The sequence below is a fragment of the Electrona antarctica genome (genome assembly GCF_951216825.1).
Source record: "Electrona antarctica genome assembly, chromosome: 22".
In the NCBI taxonomy this organism is placed as follows: Eukaryota; Metazoa; Chordata; class Actinopteri; order Myctophiformes; family Myctophidae; genus Electrona; species Electrona antarctica.
In genome coordinates, this window is record NC_136805.1 from 34,439,479 (window position 1) to 34,463,424 (window position 23,946).

Consider the following 23,946-nt stretch of genomic DNA (forward strand, 5'->3'; position numbering starts at 1 on the left):
GCAAGGGCCACGCTGTAAAAAGAAGAAAAACAAAACACAACCTTGTGGCATATGAGTTGTTTGCTCTTAGCCTCCTACACATACTGCGCACACACACACACACGCACGCACACACACACACACACGCACGCACGCACGCGCACGCGCGCGCGCGTTGTGAGCTTGTAGTTTCACTAGTTTGGGTCTCGCCCTGGTGAGATACATTTTCTCTTTTGGGTCTCGAGCTAAAAAGTCTGCTCTATTCTAAAATTCAGCACCGTTTCCCAACATATATACTGTACTGTATACATGTATGCATGTGTATATATTACACACACACGTGTGTAATATGTGTAATATATTTAAGTTAAGTGATAATCAACTTAAATAATCGGCAAACACATCGGTATCGGCCGATTTTAGTTGTTTATAGATTAATCGGCATCGGTTTGATTAATCAATCAGACCGATGAATTAATCGGTCCGATTAATCGGTCTGTCTTTACAGAGAAACAAGCCCAAAGTAACAGCTTGAACAGATCTACAAGCTCACAATATTAAATATAAAGGTGTTTAAGTTAAATCTGACTTGCCTAAGCCTGCAGTGCAGATACCCTGTTACATGTATTTTTCAGAATGGACAAAATTATTATAATTTTTCAATACAGAATGAGATCATATCGACATCGGTAATGAATTATATCGGATATCGATATGTGTGTGTATGCATATTTTTTGTTATCAAATTTGGGCCGGTGGCCTAAAATTATGTCAAACCGGGGTCCTTGAAATGAAAAAAGATCGAGCATCATCATTCACTGCTGTATAGTAGTAGGATGACAGTACTGTATATGGATCTGATGGCGGAGCTGAACACCAACACTTGACTTGTCTGCACTCCCCAACAAATTCCTACTTACTCACGCCCAGTCGAGCACGGTGGGAGCCAGCAGCGCTGTTTGCATTGTTTGTTTGTCTCTGTGGTTTTGGAATGAATCTGGAGCCGACTGGAGAAAGGCAGGATCCTCTCTCTTCACCCCCTGGTGGAGTTCTTTCCTCTGACACAGTCGATACCACCCAGCGCTATTGACCTGACATATTGACGTGAAGGGGCCTGGCTGCTAAGAGGCATCTGGCAACGGCACATTGAGCACGCAGTCGTTCGGTGTCGGAAAAGCAACCATACATGCAGCGCTACGGCAGAAAGGAATCCATTCAATCCAACATTAGACATGGAATAGGGCGGCAACTATGTATTATTTTCTTAACCGTTATTCTGTTTTACTTATTCGATTAACCCATGTATTTGTCCGCCGACTTCCATCTGAAAATATGTTGTTCCAGGCAAGGTTATAATAGTTTTTTTTTCTTCATTATAGTTTAGTTTTAGTTAGTTTTGGCTTTTTTTTCCTAATTCAGTTAGTTTTAGTTAGTTTTTAGAGCGGGTTTGCTAGTTTTTATTTAGTTTTTATTTTGGTGAAATGCTTAGTTTTAGTTTAGTTATAATTTTTTTCCTACTTTGGTTTATTTGTCAGGTATAGGATTCAAAAAGACCAGAGTAAGTATTGTGTAATAAAACCTAAAAAATATACCATTTAAAAATATAAACTCTAAACTATAAAAGTTCAGAAACTTTGGTCCTTTATTTCTCCACTTTGATGATACCATTTGGTATTATGTTTTATATCATTTTAATCGTTGATCGTTGTCACCTGTACAACGAGGTATAGTCTGTATAGATTGTAAGAATCGGGCATTCGTGGAATGAGCAACACAGCTAAACGTGTGGGTAGCGCCTCCAAAAAATGTGCCATGTTGTCATCATGGACGATGGCGTTAGGTCCCAGATTCTGAAGATATGGGATCGCCACTGGCTCCAGAATCTCACTGCATTGAGATTGCCTTTAATGATGACAAGTTCTGTCTTGCCCGTGAGAGAGATACTGTTCCATACCAAACCAAGCTGCAAGGGTGAATAAATACCAACCACTTGCCATTTTGGCAAATATTTTGGCAAATGTGTGCTACCCACACATTTAGCTGTGTTGCTCATTCCACAAATGCCTGATCCTGCCTGATACAATAGGCCTATACCCTTCCGACGTGCTCCACATATTTTACAATCATCCTTTTCCACAAGGCACTTCCTTGCGTCTCTCTCCCATATTGGACTGTCTCTTTCTTCCAACTTTTGCCATTTTGAGTGGTGCAACCACTCCTATAGACAGCTATGTGTACGGCTGTGTCCCTGGGTCTGTCCCTGGCTGTGTCCGAGCACGAAAATAGCGTTATAGCGTTTGTTCACCACCAAGTGTCACTGTTGCACAGCCTAACACACAGACACAGACACACACAGGCCAGGGAGGAGGGCGTACAGTACAGTACAGTACAGTACAGTACAGTACAGTACAGTACAGTACAGTACAGTACCACTCACTTAAGACGGGTCTGATTTTCCAAGTAACATGCAGTCAGTTTCAGGCAGTGCAGAATGTAAACAAGCGACGTAAAGTGTGGCTACATGCTTATACGGTGCTGAAAACTGCCATAAAACATGAAATGAGGAAATTAATCGAATTAATTTAAAAGGTTTATATTATACATTTCTGAAATGCATATGATAAAAACTATAACGGGGTTCCCATCCTGAATGGGTTGATGAAATAATTGAGAATATGTTTTAATGGGCACTATAGCCGCTAGCCCCTCCAATGCACAGCTTCGTGTGTAGGTATGTTTGAGCATGGAATGTGTTGTGATTGGCTGATGTATGATGATAAGAGCGCCCCTCACGTCACACAAGTGTGATCTTTATAATGTCAACAAATCGATCCAACCACTTGAAGGACGACTCACGTCACCCATTTTCAACCCATCTTCATATAATTGGTCATCACTAATGCCCATTTTGCTAAAGATATTTTCTGCTACATATTTTTGTCCAAAGCTCACGCAAACCGCTATACATAATCTCTGTAGTTACTGTATGTAATCAAGGCTTATCTCTCACATTTCTCATATTCCATTCCGATTGGCTGTTCCAAAGTTTGTCTGTGTGGCCGTTTTGCACAAAATGCCACACATCATGAATGCAGCGCCCGATTGCTGGGAAACTTGTATTTATTTACTTATTTGCACCCACATTCCCACTAAGCCATTTGGAAGAACCTCCATCCCACAATTTTCAAATATCCTTGTGGCACCGAGTGCCGCACTACGAGCTTGTAGGCTACTGTAGATCTGCTATTTTTTTTAAATCGAGAAAATGTGACAATGTGTGCAAATCTTGAATATATATATATATATATATATATATATATACTTTCACAGCCTAGGTTTTTAACTCAATGATTTGATTCTGGAACAACATATTTTCAGATGGTGGTCCGCAGCGGATAACAGATAATTCTGCGGGTCCTTGGCATGAAAAAGTTTGAGCACCACTGATATAAACAGGTTTTTCAGAAAACTGTCAGTATTTGAAGACATTTAGTAGAATCTGGTCTCAGGTCTAAATGGGTTAAGCAGAGACACGAGGATGTTTGTCAACATTATTAGATTACAGTGTACAGATAGATTAAATAAGTCACACGTCTATGGCATCATGAAATACCAGACCAATTGAAATTAATTTAAGATTGATTAAATCCAATTAACGTGTACAAAAGGTGTTGCCAGCAGAATTATAGATATGTATTCTTGTCATTTTGTATGGCTCATAATAACAAGGTATAAATAAGTTAAATTGCGCAAATGGTGAAATGCTTATGTTAATTATTGGTCTGCCTCATGCCTGTATGCCTCTATTGATAATTACATGGCAATTACAATTACATTAAGTTAGTGAGTGAGTATTTCAGTTTTTGTTGAAAAGATTAACACTATTTCTGATGAAATTAGAAGTTTAGTGTTTCTGCAGGAACGGATGTCTTGCTCTTTAATAAACACAAAGGCCCTCTAATGGAGTGTAAATTCTGCCTTAAATTCGAGCGTTTTGGCGTACGCTCACGTCAACGTCACATTTATCAAGTGATCCTATACAAGCGATCCTAGCATACATTTGGTCGGAGCGTTGATAAATGGCTGAAATCAATCTGGCACGACCTAATATCCAGCTTGTTGAAACAAACGGGAACAGGGCGCCACTTCTCCATTGAACTTCAATGTTCTATTCTCTCACCCTATTACTTTGAACGGTGTGCTCACTCGTTCTTGGTAGACCATGCAGTCTTGTGCACCACCCCCTTTATCTAGAAAACTAGAAACCTGTGTTGCCATGTGACCTTAAATCTAGCAAGCATCCATAATTTACACCTGGTTGTGAAGTTGGGAAGCAAAAAACATTCTTTTACACAAAAGTACGGTAAAGTAAAATTTCGACATCATGTAAAATGACTGTTATAAAAAGCAAAATGTACCTAGGTCTAAAATGTAATATCATACACGTTGATGATTTGCCAATGGATAGAACCATTGTTCTATCAATCATTGTTTTCTAAAATGGTGGCTATGGGTAAGATGAGCCAATGTCCGGGGGTAAATTGAGTCAATGGGAATCACTATTCATATTTTTGTATTAAGTCTTTGCTACTCAAATTATACTGAATGACCTTTAATGTGCATGTACATACTCATTTAAGAGAAGTTTGCAATATTGTATTAACAATATTGCAAATATAAGGTTCTGAATAACAAACTTTATTTAATTGTCTTAATATTGTTTAAATAATAAGTAAACAAATAAATAAGACTATTTGCAAAAGGGAAAACTGTTATTATATTTATTGATAAATGAATACATTATCTGTTCAAGTTTAAGCTTTTAACATTAAAATATGTGGTTCGACTTGACCCTTACCTGGGGCAAATTGAGCCACATGACCACTTTTTTAAAAAAGGTCATATTTTCATGGCCCTTTGTCATAGATGCTTACTCATCATTTCAATTGATAGAAGACATCCTGAAATATGGGTAGATCATTAGATTTTACTGCCATCTCATTTTGCCTTGCTTCCAGGACAACTTAAGCAAAAAGTGGTTCATCTTACCCCGTTCTCCCCTACTGTTACAAGTGAGAGACGGCCAGCTCAAGCATGTTTGCTACTACGTGGCTTATTTCTAACCTACAATGTTTTCAGATACATATTTTAGCGTGCTGATTAAGTTTAAAATGAGTAATACACTGTCTGGATGTCATCTTGAATGAGATTAAAAATGGAGTAGTTCTGTAATCAAAATCAGCTGCTATGGGAATCAAACGGGTGAATGAAATCAAGATTCATTTATATTTAAGGGTAGCGGTATGTCATTCCGCAGCACGTTTTCATTCAAAGGACTTTTTGTATGGACTTTTGATATAAAAATACACAAATCTAAAATTTCCTATTGCACTTTTTGCTTATGCTATAAAAGTGCGAAAAACGTTTTTTATTTCACTACGTGTTTAAAATGTATTGGTAGATTTAGATAGATGTTCATTGTTTACCTGGTATCCTTCTATCTAACTATACATGTATGTACGTCTGTACGTACGTACGTACGTACGTACGTCTGTATGTATGTCTGTATGTACGTACGTACGTAAAAGTACGTACGTACGTACGTAAAAGTGGTCAGAGCCCGAGCCTCTGCCCGGGCTCTGGACAGGGCACCTGCCCAAGGTCCATAATATAGAGCTGGCCTGTTCTGACATCACAAATATGTTCTGACATCTCCATATATGGAGCTGGCCTGTTGTGACACTTCATATTTGGGCATGCCTGAAACAGAACTCCATATATATAAGGGACACAGAGAGACAGATACAGAAATCTCCATATATGGGCATAAAAGGGACACAGACAGATGGGTGCATGGAACGGGTACTCTGACACGGGTACAACGGGTATTGTATAGCCGGGTGAGGCATGGATCTCAAACTTCCATTGTTACTGACTCGGTGGTCTATAGCCGGGCACCGGTCTAGTATTTTCAATGTACAGATTATTGTGTTTTTTCATTTATATATCAAGGAATCATCTCAAAAAAGATTTGGCATGAAAGTAGAAAAATAGCCAATCTACAAACTTGTACATCTGCTATTTTTGTTATTTCAAAATATTGTCAAATTTCAACCTCAAATTGATTACCGTTACTCAAATTGAATAGAGATTTCTTTTTTTATATAATCTGTATTAATAAATCAATTAGCTGGATTAACAGTCTCACCCCTAGACATGGGGCTACCACTGAGAAACAAACAATTCGATAATCAGGGCATCTCTTTTCCAATTCGTCTGCGTGTTTCTTTCGTCTTCTGCAGCGAGCCCTTTAATTGCACCCCAACACAACAACAACAACACACACACACGTGTTTTCCACTTCAAAAGATAAGACGACCGACCACTTCTCTTCTTGTTGGCTGGTGGTGGTGGTGGTGGCGGCGGTGGCCCCTTCACTATTTAGGTCAGCAGTCTCCGCTCCATTACATGTCCCGCTTGCCTCCACTGTGCCTTAAATTGCCCAGCAGGCAGGTGCCATTAGAGCGGTTTGTTTGCAAGGTAAGCAGCTATGAGAAGTGACAGCGGTAGAATTACTAATGCACTTTGGCTGTCATTTCCATGTGAAAGCCCCTGCAGGGAAGGCCCTGATTAAATTGATATTCAACCTCCTGCATGTTGTTGTGCATGGTGCCTCGTGTTCATTAGCATATAGTGTTGCTATCGCCGGGCGGAAACCTTGTATGTCCACAAAAGCGTTACTTCTCATGAAATGGAAAAAATAAATAAAAATAAAACATTTATATATATTTAAATAAGCTGTGTTTTCCGACGTATTCGGTGCGGTTATTATTTATTAAAGATGGAGTGCCGTGACTTCTTTTCCCCAATTTACAATTTGGGCATTTACCAGACTCTTCTTAATCAGAGCGATTCGCAACATGCCATTGGGTATAATGGTTGCAAGTAGTCGCAAAGGAGTTGCATGGGGACCCTCTGGTGTGGTTAGGGCTAGTAAGCAAGAACAACACATGGTGGTAATACATCAAATACACAGAAATAGTCATCAAGAATCATAAGCAAGCTAAGAACCTAAAAGTCTGTCTAACAGTGGAATATCTATAATGAAACTATGCGTATACAATATACTATGACTCCTCCCTATCTAAGTATTGGACAGTATTAAGATGTTGATATTGATTTTGTATTCATCTTTAGGGCCCCAAATCATATCATCGTGTGTGTGCGTGCGTGCGTGCGTGCGTGCGTGTGTGTATGCGCGCGTGCGTGTGCATGCGTGCGGTGCAGCCCCCCACACACAATCATTCTACAGTTGTGGCCCCCGGCCTAATCTATTTGAATACCCCTGCCATAGACGCATACAAAACAGAAAGTACAAAAAGAACCCCATCTTTAAGGGCAAAATACTTTTTGTTGGTTTAATATTTAGAAAACTCACAGATAGACTTTCAACACTTCAATTTATTTTACAAAAAAGCCGATTTACAAGCTCACAACACGTCGCATCGAGACGCTTTGTGAGCTTGTAGTTTAGCTATTTTCGCTTCTTTTGAACGTCATTGATTCTTGTAAAACAATGAATCCATAGAAGAAATGCATGAAACATGGAGATACGAGGTTTCTGGCCAACAGCGATAGGGTTTAGATGACACGGAGAGAGAGAGAGAGAGAGAGAGATGCATGGCGTTAATGTTGGAGAAAGCATTTAGACACACCGGCGCTGTAACACATTTTCTGATTATAATAGGGGTGCATTATGCAGTTGATTAATGATTCAATTCATACTATTAGCAGTGTATGTGTGAATGCAAATTGTGAGTGCGTAGGGGGATACCAGTATTTATTTAACAGTTAACCTTTATATATTTATTATTATTATTATTTTTATCCCACGATTTTGTGACCTCTATTTTTCACCCGGTGCCAATTGCCTAAACTGTAATCCTGGGTGATATTCTCCCTCTGCCAACCTGGGGAGAGCCCCAAACTGAGCCCATGCGTCCTTCAATGTGCGAAGAGTGAGCAGGCCGCTTCTTATCACAAGACGGGTGGGAGGTGGTATTGGAGCACAGGTCTCCGCCAGGCCAGGTTGCCTACCCGGGGCCTGCAAACTTTGGTCATAGCCACTTGGGATGGGATCTGAAAAAAACGTTTTGGGATGGGATTTGAACTTGGTGTTTTGAAGGACGAGCAAAAACCCACCAGCTCCATAACGCACTTCAGCGTTGCGCCGCCGCCTATTGAGCGCTGATGACTTTGCTCCATACCATTTCTGGCATATTTATTGTCTTTCCCCTCTGCAGCCACCCACACACGACCGCTCCGGAAGGCAACGCCATTGGCCGATTGGGTACAGGCTTTAGTTTAGACATACTATTGGTCCGACTGTCATTAGACCGACAAGTTCGACAACCTACCTCAAACCCTAACCTAACCCTAACCGCAAGCACGGGAGCAGCGCATGTCCGACCGCATGTCCGCCCGTTGTTTTCGCATGTCGGTCCGTTGGTGTCTAATCTGCGTGTGCATCCCTAGCCGATCACGTGACTGCATTTGTTTTTTTACTTTTATTTTCCTAGACTGGAGCGTGTCATAGGCATGCAACAATTCTGGTAGTAATACAAACGTGTGTACGTGTGCATGCGGGCGCTGCGAAAGTGTGTGTGTGTGTGTGTGTGTGCCCACCACCCGTGCATCATCCAGTATATGTTTCCGTTTGTTTGGAAAAATTACATTTCGGTGTCTACATTTTACGGTCTTTGGTATAAGGCAGCGGGAAAAGGTCAGTGGCGAGCTGGAAACGCACGCGCGGGCCTGTGTGTGTGTGCGCACGGCGTGTGTGTGTGTGTGTGTGTGTAACACACACTAGCTTATGTGTACAGTAATGCAGTGGCAAATCCATTGCTCAGTGACCTGGCTTTAACCTGAGTGGCTGTTTGACGGACCACACGCTGGGACAGGCTGTCCATCAAGTGTGCACTCGGAGAGGACAAACGCAGGATGACCTCAGGCCAGCTCCACTCACTCACTCACTCAGCACGGCACGGCATGGCGCACAACACAACACAACACAACACAACACAACACAACACAGCACAGCACAGCACAGCACAGCACAACACAACAAGTTTAGAAGGGTTTAGTGCACAGTATACACTTTAACCTATATGCAGTTTATAGAACGTCTACCCCAACCCAACACCCCCCCCCCCCCCTGGTCCGGTCCCCACCTCAAGGAGACATTTTGAGGCAATGACTGATTAAATATAACTTGCATGTGACGAAAGAATATTCCTCTTGGCTGCATCCTCCTACCTTACTCTATATAGTATTGCTACTTCATACCCTAGTAAAAGCCCTGTGAGATTTCCCGTGTTCCCTGTAGCATTAGCCAACAGTGTTAACGCGGCGATAGCTCTGGTTATTTAGCGCTAAAGCAAATATTTAAAGTCACTTTCCAAAGGCATCATCACCACCACTGCAAATAAATGAATTGAGCTCTCGCTTTATAGGCCGCACCCACCACCCCTCACCCCCCACCGTCACCAACCTAAAAGGATATTGGCTCCCCGATTCCCCGGGGAGCGCCTAGCGCTTAGCAACCCCGACTTCCTGGTGGCACTTCCTCCTGTCTTCTCAGTGAGACGCTAGGCTCTCTGACTTTGAAGTCTGTGCGAGCCTGATGATAAATATGCTAATGTGTCTGGAGGTGACTCGACGTTAGCAGACATAGCGCTGTGAGGGAGGAAAGAAAGAGCCACCCATCGTTTTAATATAGCGCTGCTGTCGGGTGGAAAACTTGTATGTCCAAAAGAAGAAAAATATATATATACTGTTAATCTTTCAGGGAAATGGAAAGAAGAAACCTGTGTTACAATGAATTCAATGGGGTTATTATTGAAAATCTACAAGCTCACAACGCGGCACATCGCCACGTGTTGTGAGCTTGTGAATTGGCTGTTTTATCGCTGCTTTAGCGCAACACGCTGTGTTAAGGCCGAGGTAGGGCGTTCATTTACTATAAATTAACATAACAAATATGGAGATACAAGGTTTCTACCTGACAAGGTTTCCTATACCTGACAACAGTGATATGGGGCGACTGTGGCTCAAGAGGTAGAGCAGGTCGTCCAATGATCCATGGGTCGGCGGTTCGAATCCCGGCTCCTCCTGGCTACATGTCGAAGTGTCCTTGGGCAAGACACTGAACCCCAAATTGCTCCCGATGTGCTGGTTGGTACCTTGCATGGCTTCCGCCGCAATCGGTGTATGAATGTGTGTGTGAATGGGTGAATGTAATGCACACATTTATGTAAAGCGCCTTGGATAAAGGCGCTATATAAATGCACCATTTACCATTTATGGAGAGACATGGGAGGGAGGGAGATAAGGGGTGGGGCCATGTGGTTGGAGGAGGGACAATGAGAGTTTCGTACCACACACGTACTATAGGTCTTTTTCGTGATAAACAATGGCGGGTGATCGATGAGGAGTACTTAAAACTGTCATTCTGCCTGAATTTGGGGGCATAGATCTGCAGAAAAATGCGGGAAACGTTTGTGGATGCAATGCGTTGCGAGCTTGTAGATCCGATATTGCCGGTGCGAGCGCATGAAGGAGCCTACTTTTTTATCTCAAATTAAAAGAACAGGAACATTAGAAATTTCCCCCCCAAAATCTATACATTTTAAAATCTTAAATAGATTATCGATTATGTTTTCAAGCGGAAAAGTTGAACATACGGAGAGACATGGGAGAGAGGGAGCCAGAGCCATCAGACCATATTTTTGCAGTAGATGTCTTTTGGGCGTGATAACGGTGTCATAAAGGAGTGCTTAAAACTGTCCCGGATCTGCGGAATTATGAGCACGGGCGACGGACGGAACGGAGAGGTGGAATGGAGTCGTTTGAGTGTTTAATTGCATCAGGAGTTTTTGTTCGTGTCAGATGATGCAACCGTCAACTAGAGAGTGTGTCATCATTCACTGCGGGTGACCTCTCGGTGGCCGGCCCCCTCAACGACTACCCGCTTGATGCGCCGTCTGCTCATCAGATCCATGTCCAGTACACTTTGTAATGGACTTCTAGAGCACTGGTTCCCAAACAGTGGACAGTCAGGACCCATTTGTACCCACAAATGGGTACAAATGGGACATGGACACATTTTTATGGGTCCCTTTATTCATTTTTTTGTTTCCTACATTTAGTTTTTAATTATTATGTCAAAACATTTTAATATTGGGGTTTTTTCTTAGTACTTAGTACTTAGTACGCTGTGAGCTTGTAGATGGGATATTTGCACTAGTTTGGGTCCCGGGCAAACATCTAATTTATCTTTTGGGTCTTGAGCCTAAAAGTTTGGGAACCACCGAGTCCTAGAGCACTGGTTCTCAAAGTTGGGTCGAACTACTTTAAAGGCCTATTCATAGTGTGGATTTTCGGTGATGAGGTGACCACCGCTCCGGTGGTGAGCTGACCACTGGAGCTGAAATAACGTTGAGCGGTGGTGAGTAAAAACAGAGAGAAGGGCTGGAGTGGTGGCGGTGGTTTGCTCTTCACCGTGGCTCGTGACGTCATGTTGTAGATCGGTGGTCACCCCACCACCAAAAATCCAGACTATGTATGAGCCTTAACTCTATTTTACACTTTAGCTATTCCAAAAATAAGATTATCTGTTCTCGGGGAGATTTTTTAAAATTATAGAATAATTGTGAATCCAGGCTCATGCCACATATAGGCTCTGGCCTGACGGTGCGTTGCGTGTTCGAGTCTCGTTCATGACGACCTTTGCTGCATGTCTCTCCCCTTCTCTCTCTCTCTCCCTCTTTCCTGTCCGTCTTCATTGTAAGTTCAAGTTCGTTGCTCTCCCCATGTCCCCCATATATGGGGACTAGGTTGGCGGAGGGTGTGTAGAGCCCAGGATCACATTAGATAATTGACACAGGGGTGGAAAATGGGTTACAAAATCCTGGGATAAAATATATAAAAAAATAAATATAGGCATAAAAGCAAAAAAAAATAATCTTAAAAAAAAAAAAAAAATGTGAGAATGTACGACACAAATTGGGCCGTTTACACTGAGTTCTTCCTCCTTAGTAAATTGGCGGATGGCAGAATGGCAGATATCACACCACCCCCCATCATTATCCCTTCATGGGGGTCCCTGGGCAGGCACAATTTATTTTCAGGTTGGGGTCCCGGCAAAAAAGTCAAATGAATTTGGGGGTCCTTGAGATGAGAGGAATGTTTGAGAAGCACTGGGCTAGAGGAGTTTGTGTGACATTGTCCAAAGGAAGAGGATGTCATTTCCAAAAGACAAATCCTTCTTTCAAGAATTTCACACAGGGAAAAAACGATGCATTTTTATTATCATCACCCGAGTGATAGGACCGTGACACCGTAGCACTCAACCCCGCTATGGATTATTTAAAACGAGCGAGCTGTTATAGAAACTGTTATAGAAAGACATGCATAGATATTTCCGCAACGGTAAACTTTTACATCAAGCTTGAAAAGTACATGCACCAGTTAATGGAATTCTGGAATTCATACATTTTTCTGCCTGTAGGCTTTTCTTTTGTTGTTTGCTATTCTGAAGGCTTCTCTGTTTACTTGTGTGACTGAGACCTTCTACTTTGGCAAACTGTCTGCTGTAAAGTAATTGTAAAGTAATTAAGTACATGTCCTCAAGTACTGTAGCCTACTTAACAAAACTGCTACAGCTTGCCTTCAGGATGGATTTATTTTATTTTTTTAAGACATTTCGACCTTGCGTCTCTCAAGGCAGGCTGACCGGTTGTCGAACGTCCGGTCCCCTTGGGACCACTTTGGTCTCTCCAAAATAATAGACCATTGATGGGTACATTTTTGGTACACTCTCATAAAATGTAATTGATTTAACTCTGAGAGTGTACAAATGGAACCAAAATGTACCCTTCTTACGGCTCCATTTCGTTCTATTTGTACACTCTCAGAGTTGCATTAATTTCCCTTTACGATTTTACAGTGTAGATCGCGGGCCCTGAGACATACAAATTGTGTATCAAAAGGGGGTCTGTGGTGTAATGTATATTATACAACAGGTCGTTTTGAGGAACCAGTCTGATTGGTTGAAACAGCCTTCTAGCCGTGCTTAAATGAGTGTAATGAAACACCTAATCAAAACATAGAAATCAGTTGCTCTGTTATCCCAGAGCGCAGCAGACTGGGTGGCTATAGGCTAGCGAGTTTCTTGGGACTTTTGTGGTCGTAGTGGCTACATTTGTCATTAAAAAAAGAAGATTATTTTAGTGAATATCTTAGTTTTAAGGGTAACTGGTGTATAATTGCAATATTACATGAGAGGGTGTTCTTTACCGAAACTTCCGAAAGGCGCTGCCTTTCGGAAGTTTCTGCAGCATCGCAGGCGTGCATTAATGACGATGAGAACACCCTCTGGTGTAATATTGCTTAATTGGGGGGGTCCTTGAAATGGAAGAAGGTTATGAAGCGCCGTCTCAAAACATGCTCTGTGAGTGATATTAATACCGTGGACAGAGCTGTAGGTGTCACTGTAGACATGGCTTTGAGCTTTTCCTTCTGGCCGTTCCGGTCCAGAGCACCCCCCCCCCCCTCCCCTCCCCTCTCTCTCTCTCTCTTCTAGGAGACGTGGTTATAAGTCAGATGTTCAGAATGCACGGGGCATTGTCTGCCTGGATGTTTCGACGGGGCTGGCAGCACCAAGAGGTGACATCTGGTGACTAATGTGCTCAGATGTGAGCTCCGTGTCTCTGGGCAGCAGCTGCGCCGCAAAGGCATAAATGAGACAGGGGGGTGCGTGTGTGTTGGGGACGGACAGGGGATAGAGACGGGGTGGGTGGGGTGTATGGGTGGGCCCAAGGGTAGGGTAGGGTAGGGTGGGTTGGGGTGGGTGGGGGCTGGCAGGGCAGATCGGCTGTGGAGGAGTGCGTGTGTGCATGTGTGTAACGCTTGATTGATGCTCACGTCGCGCGAGAGCGTCATCGCGGGCGGCGGAAATGGCGGAAGATAAGAGATCGCGGGCGCAATCTTGTAGATCTGCTGCTCCTGGCAAGAATGCATGGGATGGGGGAGGGATCGGGGGAGTAGTGTATTTGTATGCATAACGCTTGACTGATGCTCGCGTCGCGCGACAAAACTGGCAGATTTACAAGATCGCAACACGTCGTCATGTCCGCGACGTGTTGTGATCTCGTAGATCGGTTGTTTTCAAACCCGTATTGATGGGTTAATGGTGCACTGAACACTCTTTCTCTTTCTTTCTGTAGGTGTGTGCGTGTGTGCGTGCGTGCTCGCGCGTGTGCACACGTGTCTCTTGTGTCTGCGAGGGCCCTGCTCGGCCAGCCGTCTGACTCTGAAGGGGTGTGTCTGGGGGGGCGGGGACAGGGGCGGGTGGGGTGTACATATATGTCATGGGAAAATCAATGGGTTTCTGTCTGATTTTGGAGGAGGTAAAACATGGCACTCTCTCTCTCTCTCTCTCTCTCTCTCTCTCTCTCTCTCTCTCGCCATGCCATGGCTGATGCGTCAACAAAGAAACCACACAGAGCCTGCAGCAGTGTTGATTTTGACAGCACATTTTGATGTAGTTTTATTTATTTCGTTTTTCATTTAGTTTTAGTCAGACTATAGCCAAGTTAGTTATCGCTAAAAATCTAAAATGACAGATGCATTCCAGGTTTTCATGGGCTAAAAATAATCAGTAATCATTAATAAAATAATTTATTGATAATGAATGACTATGATTTTGGGGATGTCATCATAGGCGAGCATTTTCGAAAATGTAAAAGATTATAATTGCACAACGACGTAAGTATGATATAAGGTCAAACAAGCTTAATCATGGACTGGGCCGTGGCCCAGCGGTCCAGGCACCTTGGCTGGTAATCCAGTCTGGCAGTGTGCCCCAATTTATATTGTAAAATCAATGTTAATTTAACTCTGAGAGTGTACAAATGGAACCAAATGGACCTGTTATGGTCCATTTGGGTTCACTCTCTGAGTTACAGACCCATAAGGGTCCATTTGGTTCCGAACTATCATTTAGCTGGGGACCCCCTGGAACTCCCTCAAGGACCCCTGGGGGTCCCCGGACCCCACTTTGGGAACCACTGCTCTAGATGCTGTGCTGTCTAGCTGTCCCTCCCCCATTTGGGCTAAAGGAAATCTACCTCCTCATAATAGCCTCATCACTTCTCCTTGTCATTGAAATATCTTTGCATCTTTATACAGGGGGTCCCTAGCCACCCACAACACACTGCTGGCAAGAGGCGCGCGCGCGCACGTGTGTGTGTGTGCGTCTGCATGTGTGTGTGTGTGTGTGCAACGTGCGTTCTCGTTGCTACTATGGCCCCATTGCCCCAGAGGTCACTCACACCCAGTGTAGAGCTCCATGACCTTTGGGGCTTTCTCTGGACTATATTGTGAAACAGTTACTCTGCCTGGTAAAATAAATAAAAATAAAAAACAATATTTGGTCCAAACAGACGTGGCTTGAAGGAACACAACAGCATTAACAACAACGTCAATCCCCACCGTCCGACGGACACTAATAGAGCACCGTAGTCTGACCTCACTGGTGCTATAGAGTGCGACGCTAGCTTACCCCTGCTGAGTCAAGGCCTTATTCTTTGCATTGGATTTAGGGTTGTCTATTTTATTTATTTGAGATAATCGCAATTGTTTTATTTTTATTTTTATGTTTTTTGCTTTTCTGCCTCTATTGATAGATGAAGACTGACAGGAAAGAGGGAGAGAGAGACGGGGAGAGACATGCAGCAAAGGTCGTCATGAAAGGGACTCGAACACGCGATGCACTGTCAGGCCAGTGTCTATATGTGGCATGCGCCTGGACCGCTAGGCCAGCGGGCGCACCATCACAATTGTTTTTTGCATAATCGTCAATCGTTTCCATGTTGATTTTTTTTTAAAAGTTTTTACTAGTCATTGATTTATTTGGTGGTAGAGCACAACAAGCCAACATCCAGCCATCAAGTATATTAGACCGTGTCCCAACTCTGGCCATGCTATTAGACAAAATACTCTAGGTTGTTTAAATAATTAAAAACATATCTTTGAGCGTTATTTGATGTGCACAAGCACACTGAAAACCAATCAAGAAGGATTGTAAATTATTTGCATGCAGTTCTTTGTTATAATTCTGTTGAGCTCGGTTGATGGCCATTGGTTTTAGGCATTCAGAGGTACCATTCGCATAGCGCTTTCAGGGGTACATAGAGGTACATGTATTGGGATACATATACATGGGGATCCCCCCAGGAGGAAGTTACCAATGTTGCTCTGGAGAGGTCTGGAGATCTCTGGTGGAGCTGTTGCCCCCGCGACCTGACTACAGATAAGCGGTTGAAGATGGATGGATGGATGGATAGAGGTACAATAATACAGTTTGGGGGGGGGGGGGGGGGGTATAGGTCAGAGGTCAAACGGGGAAGGCTCTTCTACAAGTTGAGCTCCTTCTGCACCGCCCACAGTGTCTCGGCGCTCTTCACCAGCTGCTTCTCCTCGGAGGGCTTCAGCGCCAAGCGGATGACGTCCGTCAGGCCGCCGTTGCCCAGCACGCAGGGCACGCTCAGGAACACCTCGTCCTTCACCCCGTGCATGCCCTGGACCAGGGTGGACACGGGGTGCACCTTGCGGAGGTTCTTCAGCACGCTCTCCACCAGGTCGGCCACGGACATGCCGATGGCCCAGGACGTGTAGCCCTTCAGCCTGATCACCTCGTAGGCTCCGTCCACCACCGTCCTGTGGACCGCCTTCCAGTCCTCGCCGTCGGCGCCGTCGTCTGCGCCCATCTCGGGGTTGAGGCCCTGGAGGGCGACGCCGGCGACGTTCACGCCGCTCCACACGGCTACGCTGGAGTCCCCGTGCTCTCCCACGATCCAGCCGTGGCAGCTGGAGGGGTGCAGGCGGAGCCTCTCGCCCATGGCGTGGCGGAAGCGGGCCGAGTCCAGGTTGGTGCCGGAGCCGATGACGCGGTGCCGCGGGAAGCCGCTCAGCTTCCAGGCCACGTAGGTCAGGATGTCCACGGGGTTGGACACCACCAGCAGGACGGCGTCGGGGCTGTGCTTGACCACGTTGGGGATGATGAACTTGAAGATGTCGACGTTGCGCTGCACCAGGTTCAGGCGGCTCTCGCCCTCCTGCTGGCGCGCTCCGGCGGTGATCACCACCACCCTGGAGTTGGCGGTGCAGCTGTAGTCCTTGTCGGCCACGATCCTGCTCGTCTTGAAGAAGAGCGACGCGTGCTGCAGGTCCATGGCTTCGCCCTTCAGCTTGTCCTCCATCACGTCGACCAGCGCCAGCTCGTCACACAGGTCCTTGAGCAGGACGCTGACGGCACAGGCCATACCCACCATGCCGACGCCTACCACTGTCACCTTGTTCCTGCAGCCAATAGGCTCCTCCGTCGTCACGTGGGCGATCAGCTTCTCCTGGGTGGACGCCATTTTAAATGAGGCTAGGTATGTGAGAGACTGACTGGCTATAAAATACTATTCAATACTACTGCTTGCAAGGGCAATGACCACTCTTTATATAAGGCTTGGCTGGATGCTTGTCACGATGACGATGCCGGTCGTCTATATCCATATATGGAGTTCTACATTGGCATGATGTCAGCACTAAATGTCTGTTTGTGATGTCAGCCTTGGATCATTAGTAAGATATGTTGGATATCTCCATATATGGAGTACCAATATTCAGTGGGCGACCTATCAGTGAGATAGGTGAGAGAGAGACTTGCAAAACAAAGGAAAGGAGAAATTGAGTAAAAAACTGTACACAGAAGAGGGAAATAGAGAGTTAAGCAAGGCGTGCTAGCAAGCACATGGCATGCAACAGGCCTAGACAAGGCTGCACAGTACATGACTTCCTGTCATCCCTTCCACTTGCGCCTGCTTTCAAACCCTGAAGAATTCCCCGGTGTTAAATAGGGCGTTAATTTTACTAAATAAAAAGTTGAAAAATGCCCGACAGCAACAACATAATGGACGAGGTTTGGCGCCAATTCAAGATTAGCCTCTCATCGCTTGTAAAAATCTGACGGTACGATTCATATTCATGGTAGGAGATGGATTGCATCCGAATTGTCTCTGGGAGTATGGATTACATCCAGTCATTGTGTGTCAACACCCGGAAGCACGAGGTCATTTGTGAGACTAGACGATCTACAAGCTCACAACGCTGTGTCATGCAATGCGGTGGGAGCTTTTAGATCAGCAACATTTGATTTATTTTATTTTTATTTTTTTGTAGATTTACCTTGGTAGCTAAGTATATTTTGATGCCTATATTGTTGTACTTTTACTCAAGTAAAACTGACATTTATTTTTATTTGTAAAAAAAGGTAAAATTAGAGTCCATCTTCCAGTGCCGGCTGGTATCAGCAGCCTGCAGCATGTGGTCATTTGTGGCGTTCATATGGACACGCTGCTTCTTTGAGGACACTTGAGACCCACTTTAAAGGCGTCATGGGCTGCTTTCTATTAGCAAGGCACTGGGACTGCTTCAGATGTGACTGAACCAAGAAAGTGCATATGCATTCCCCCGAAGAATGTTAATGAAATACATTCCTCATGGTTTCTCATGGAAACCGGCTTGGATTTAAGGGATAAGGAGGTGGAGAAGAAATGGGGATCACCCCCTCCCCCCACACACACACAAAAAGAGTAAAAAAGGACACCGCCCCCCCCCCTCCCCCCAAAACCCCATATCCATCCTTGTGAGAACAAGGAATCACTTTCCTCACATGTGGGAGAGTATAATTCCTGTGAAGAAGAAGATGGTAGGTTGAAAATGATGTAGAATGTTATGGCGTGTGCCCACGGGGCCGGTGAGGTGGTGTGGATCTACCTGCATGTTATGCTTGTTGTGACGCATAAAGGAACCTATAGGGAAGCATGCATTAATCCATATTCATGAGGGGAACAAAAGCACTGCATTAACCACTTGAAGCCCTGTTTCAAAAGACAATCTTCAAGTTCATAGATCTCCCATTTACGCCAAATCGAGAGGCAAAGTGAGTTTAACGTTGTTTAATGCAATCGGATATAGGACTTTTCTGTTTCGATGTACAGGTATGCACTGTCAAGGACAGAAAGTCATTTTTTGCCACTCAGTAGGCATTGCCTCATAACTTTTTGCCTGGGTTTGATGATGTCACACGCATACCCTCTATTTGAAAGCGGTTAAAAACTAAAAGTCACGCGTGGCATTTTTGTAGGCGGTAGAAAAACTAATATTGCGTTTTACATACATATGCTTTTCTTTGTCATCTTTCAGTGAGAGAGACACATTAATCTTATTCTTAATGATAGCGTCTTCATGGTAGTTACACATTGTATTGTGCGCCTATAAGTGGGCTATGAGCCCTAGCAGATAAAAGGCTTGGTCCAGAACAATGGATGTGCGCCATGGCTTTGATTTAGTGGATGTGGAGGCTGGTGTTGTTTGGCTGGTTGTTTTCATAGAGGCCTGTGGTCTCTCCAAAGGGTTCAACACATTCTGTTAAACCCTCTGATTCTTAGTAAAAACAGACCTGAGCTACAATGGACTGCGTTTTTCCATCTGTACAAAGCAGTGGTGGAAAAAAAGCAAAACTCTGCTACAAGAAAAAGACCATCAGTCAGTATTGGCTTCAAAATGAGTACCATAATATTTATGCAGAATGACCAATTTCAAGTTTTCAAATGTATACAAAGATTTTGAAAATAGCGGATCTAAAGCTCACAATGCGTCACATCGTGACACACTGTGAGCTCGTATAGATCGGCTATTTTGAAATGGACGAAATGTATATAGGACTGACATGGTTATTGTATGTTTTGTAATAATAATCAAAATCTACAAAATGACTAGTAACTACTAACTAATGTTTTCAAAATAAATGTGGAGTGAAAGTACAATATTTGGATCCAAGATGTAGTGGAGCAGAAGTAAAAGTATTGGGAATTGTAAATACTCAAGTATAAATACCTCAAAATTGTACTTAATGTACTTACTGTAGTTAGCCTACTTTCCACCACTGATACAAAATCTCTGATACTACAAAAAAAGCGCCCCCACTGCCGTACGACGCAGCCATAGGTATTTTAGGGATACTCTTTATGGTAACATACATTAAATCTATCTGTAAATGCACCTAGTAACTCATGAACCGTTCGCCCCACCGACTTCAAGTTCCACATGTGTTCCACACCACCACAGGGAGTGCAGTTCCCGGTATCGAGTCGGTCGGACCCACGGTTGTCCAGAACCGCCATAAAAAGGCCTCTGCACGGGCTCTGGACAGGGCCACTGCCCAGCGTCCATATATGGAGCTGGCCTGTGATGACATCATTCTGACATCTGCATAGACTCCATATTTGGGCATGCCTGACAAAGAACTCCATATATGGTCATAAAAGGGACACAGACATGTGTGGGGCATGCATTTCCAACTTGCATCGTTCCAAGTAGGCCAGTGCCCAACGGGCACCGCTCTAGATGCTCTGGACAGGGCCTCTGCCCAGGCTCTGGACAGGGGCCAAATTAGCCTATTGATGATCACCCTAGATCTTCATATATGGAGCTGGCCTGTTATGACATCACAATGATGTTCTTGACACATTTGGGCATGCCTGATAAAGAACTCCATATATGGGCTTAAAAGGTACACAGACTAATAACTGGGAGGGGCTTGTATTTCCAAAGATCTTTTAGAAAAATAAACTGTTTTGAATGAATGAGTAAAACCAAACATAAGTGATAACTAGAAGAAGTGCCCCTCGGGGCACAGGTCTCTACCAGGACTGATATTTGGATAAAATCTGAAGGACTAATATAAAAAAGTGTTAAGCACATAAATGGGCCTCCTGGTGGCACTCGAAAAGGCAGAATTGAAAAATGTAGGCCAGATGTTTTTCCCTTGGGCTGTAGGGAGTGTGCAAACAAAGTTTTACGCAGATCGGTGCCGTTATATGTAAAAACGCGACTGGGCCTGTTATAGCGCCACCATCAGGCTGATTTGAAAGTGGCATTTCCTCCTCAACCTAGTGGGAATATGCGTGCACAGTTTCACCGCAATCGGACACTGCGTTGATGATTTGCGGCATTTTGTACAAAACGGGCCACTCCTGAAAACTTTGGAAGCCAATCTTAGCCAATCAGGATGGATCACATGACTATAGAGATCACGTGTACCGATTTGCGTGAAATTTGGATAATTTAAAGAAAATGTGTTTTGCATATGTCAGGCTCCTGGTGGCGCTATAAAGAGCAGATGTGAAAAATTCCAGGCAAAGGTTTTTCCTTGGTCTCTAGGGAGTGTGCAGCGGTGGCCGAACGGATTGCGGAGCGGTCTTGATACCGGAAGGTTGCCAGTTCGAATCAGCGGTCCGACACGTTAAAATGACCACCGCTGAAGTGCCCTTGAGCAAGGCATTGAACCACTACCATGAAATGTAACTTGGAAACAAGTTCTTGAGCTTAGCCCAGATACCCTGGGTAAATATAGTAACTTTGCTTTGCTTTGCTTTGCATACAAGGTTTTACACAGATCAGTGCAGTTATAGGTAAAAAGTTGAGTTGAACATTTTCAAGTGACATTTCTTCCTCGGCCTAGTGGGAATGTGTGTGCAAAATTTCACGGAAATCACACAGTGTTTTGTTGGAAACAGAGCAGTCCTGCGAACTTTGGAAGCCAATCTTAGCCAATCAGGATGGAGTCTGAATAATCTGAAAGACCTGTTTCGTGTAATGGCTCGACACAGTCTGTGTACCAATTTGCATGAAGTTTGGACAACATTATGTACTGTCAAAACATTTATTTTGCAAAAAGAGGCCACCTGGTGGCGCTATAACAGGCCAATGTGAAAACTGTGGGGCAGAGGTTCAGCTCTGGCATCCAGGGAGTGTGTGTGCAGAGTGTGGCTGCCATCAAGGCAACGGTGCCAGAGACTAAGGCCCTTTCCCAATTCCTTTTTTAACCCTACCCCTCATCCCTTGGCCCTAGCCCTTATCCCTTGGCCCTTCCCCTTGCCCCTAGATAATGAGTGTCAAGGGGTAGGGGGATAAATCATCACCCTAGGAATTGGAACGTCCCTAAATATTGAACGTCCCTTGTAGATATTGATATATTGATATACAACCTGTTCTCAGAAAATAGCTGATCTGCAAGCTCACTACAGGCCAGTGGTCCCCAAACCTTTTCATGTCAAGGACCCCCAAATTGACAATAATTAGCCCACAGACCCCCATTTGAAGAGATATGCCAGGGACCCCATAGATTTTTACGAATCTAGCAGTGTCACGAACCGCCAGTGTGACATGCATTAGTCCATGGACCCCCATTTGATGGCATTTCTGTCTCTGGGACCCCCAATTTATATAGTAAAATCAATGTTAATTAACTCCGAGTGTACAAATGGACCCTTATGGGTCCATTTGGTTCCAAACTATCATTTAGCTGGGGACCCCCTAGCTACCTCTCTGGACCCCCTCTGGGGGTCCCCATAACCCACTTTGGAAACAACTTTCTATAAGCTGTAGATCGGCTATTTTGGGAGAAGAGATGGAACGTAAACATTGCTGTGGTTATGATGAAATAAATATATTGTAATTTTGTCTCATCTTGGTAGCCCACCAGAATGTAATTCAGCTAGATATAGCTCATTCTGACACCTGCTCAACAGTTGTACCTGATTCATTGATTATTGTTTTAACAGTTTGTATAGAATGGGTACAGTTATATCATATACAGGGTTAAAAAAAGGAAAAACAATTTACAGTATAGAAAGAAGGGGCTGTGGTCACTGTGTTCATTGTTTTTAATATCATTAAGAACAGTCATTTTCTATCATGTCCTATGACAAGTCGTGGTATGCTACATATGAATGATATGATATGAATGACAATGTTTCAAATTCAACAACATTTAGGACAAATGCCATCGTGATTCATCTCCATCCAATGTACAGGCTGTACAGCAGCTTGCAGTCTGTTCCATAGCTGGTTTGCCTGGGGAAAAAAACAACACCATTGCTAATTAGTTATGTAACTTTTGCAACTTGTTGGGATTAGCATAACATTGGTCATGAATCATGATAAAACCATACCAGCTATCACTGCAGCGAGTAGCCAACGTTATGCAGCGACAGCGTTGTGTAGGTACAGTAGGCTATTTCACGGCTTTAAAGAGCTCCAAAAACTGCAGAATGTTGACATATCGTGGTCTGGGGGGGTCTGACTAATGCCTGCTAGTTAAGCTATAGCTTGCATCCGAGTTGTTCCACCGGGGCACCGGCGGTAAATAAAAAATAATAAAGCGCCGATGTGAAAAATGAATGGTTAACGTTACCGTAACGTTGTATGAATGCAACGCCGTAGCATATCGTTAGTTCAAGTGAGGTAACGTTAACCTTTGCTAGAGATTGCGATATTTTTGGCGATGCAGATTGTTAACACATTCAAATAATATTGGATATTATCATATTCTTCCATAATAAAGGACGAAAAAGGCGTCTTACCTCGTCCGCCTTCCGCCCTCTGATGTCCCTCCGTTGTGTTGCTCCGTTTTAAGTCTGGTCGCGAATCCCCTTCGTTTGAAGGGGATCCAATCCCTTGCCCTTGGCCCTAGCCCTCGCTACAAAGAGAATTGAGATAACCCTTCCTCCTCACGTGAACGCGCATCAGCAAGGGGAAGGGCTAAGGGCCATGGAGAAGGGGGGAATTGGGAAAGGGCCTAACTGTCCACAGACGGACACACACACACACGGACACACGGACGGATGGACAGAGTGCAAAACATGCACTCTCCCCATGCCTTCGGCCTGGTGGAGACAATAACCATTCTTCCACAGGGCCTGTTGTGGTGATGGTGCATATCAGGCCAGCATTTGATGACAAACAGACCCAAAACCTTTTTTTTTTTTTTTTAACTTAAATGGCATTGAA

The 23,946-nt window shown here is 44.0% G+C and overlaps 1 protein-coding gene across 1 annotated transcript; it reads right to left on the minus strand.

Moving 5' to 3' along the window:
* Positions 1–16,454: 16,454 nt before the first annotated feature.
* On the minus strand, positions 16,455–17,462 carry LOC306915413 (L-lactate dehydrogenase A chain-like; the record flags this gene model as incomplete). The annotated part of the gene is made up of 1 exon (XM_079492737.1): positions 16,455–17,462. One exon carries the CDS (start codon positions 17,460–17,462, stop codon positions 16,455–16,457), a length of 1,008 nt encoding a protein of 335 aa, XP_079348863.1.
* Positions 17,463–23,946: the final 6,484 nt, after the last annotated feature.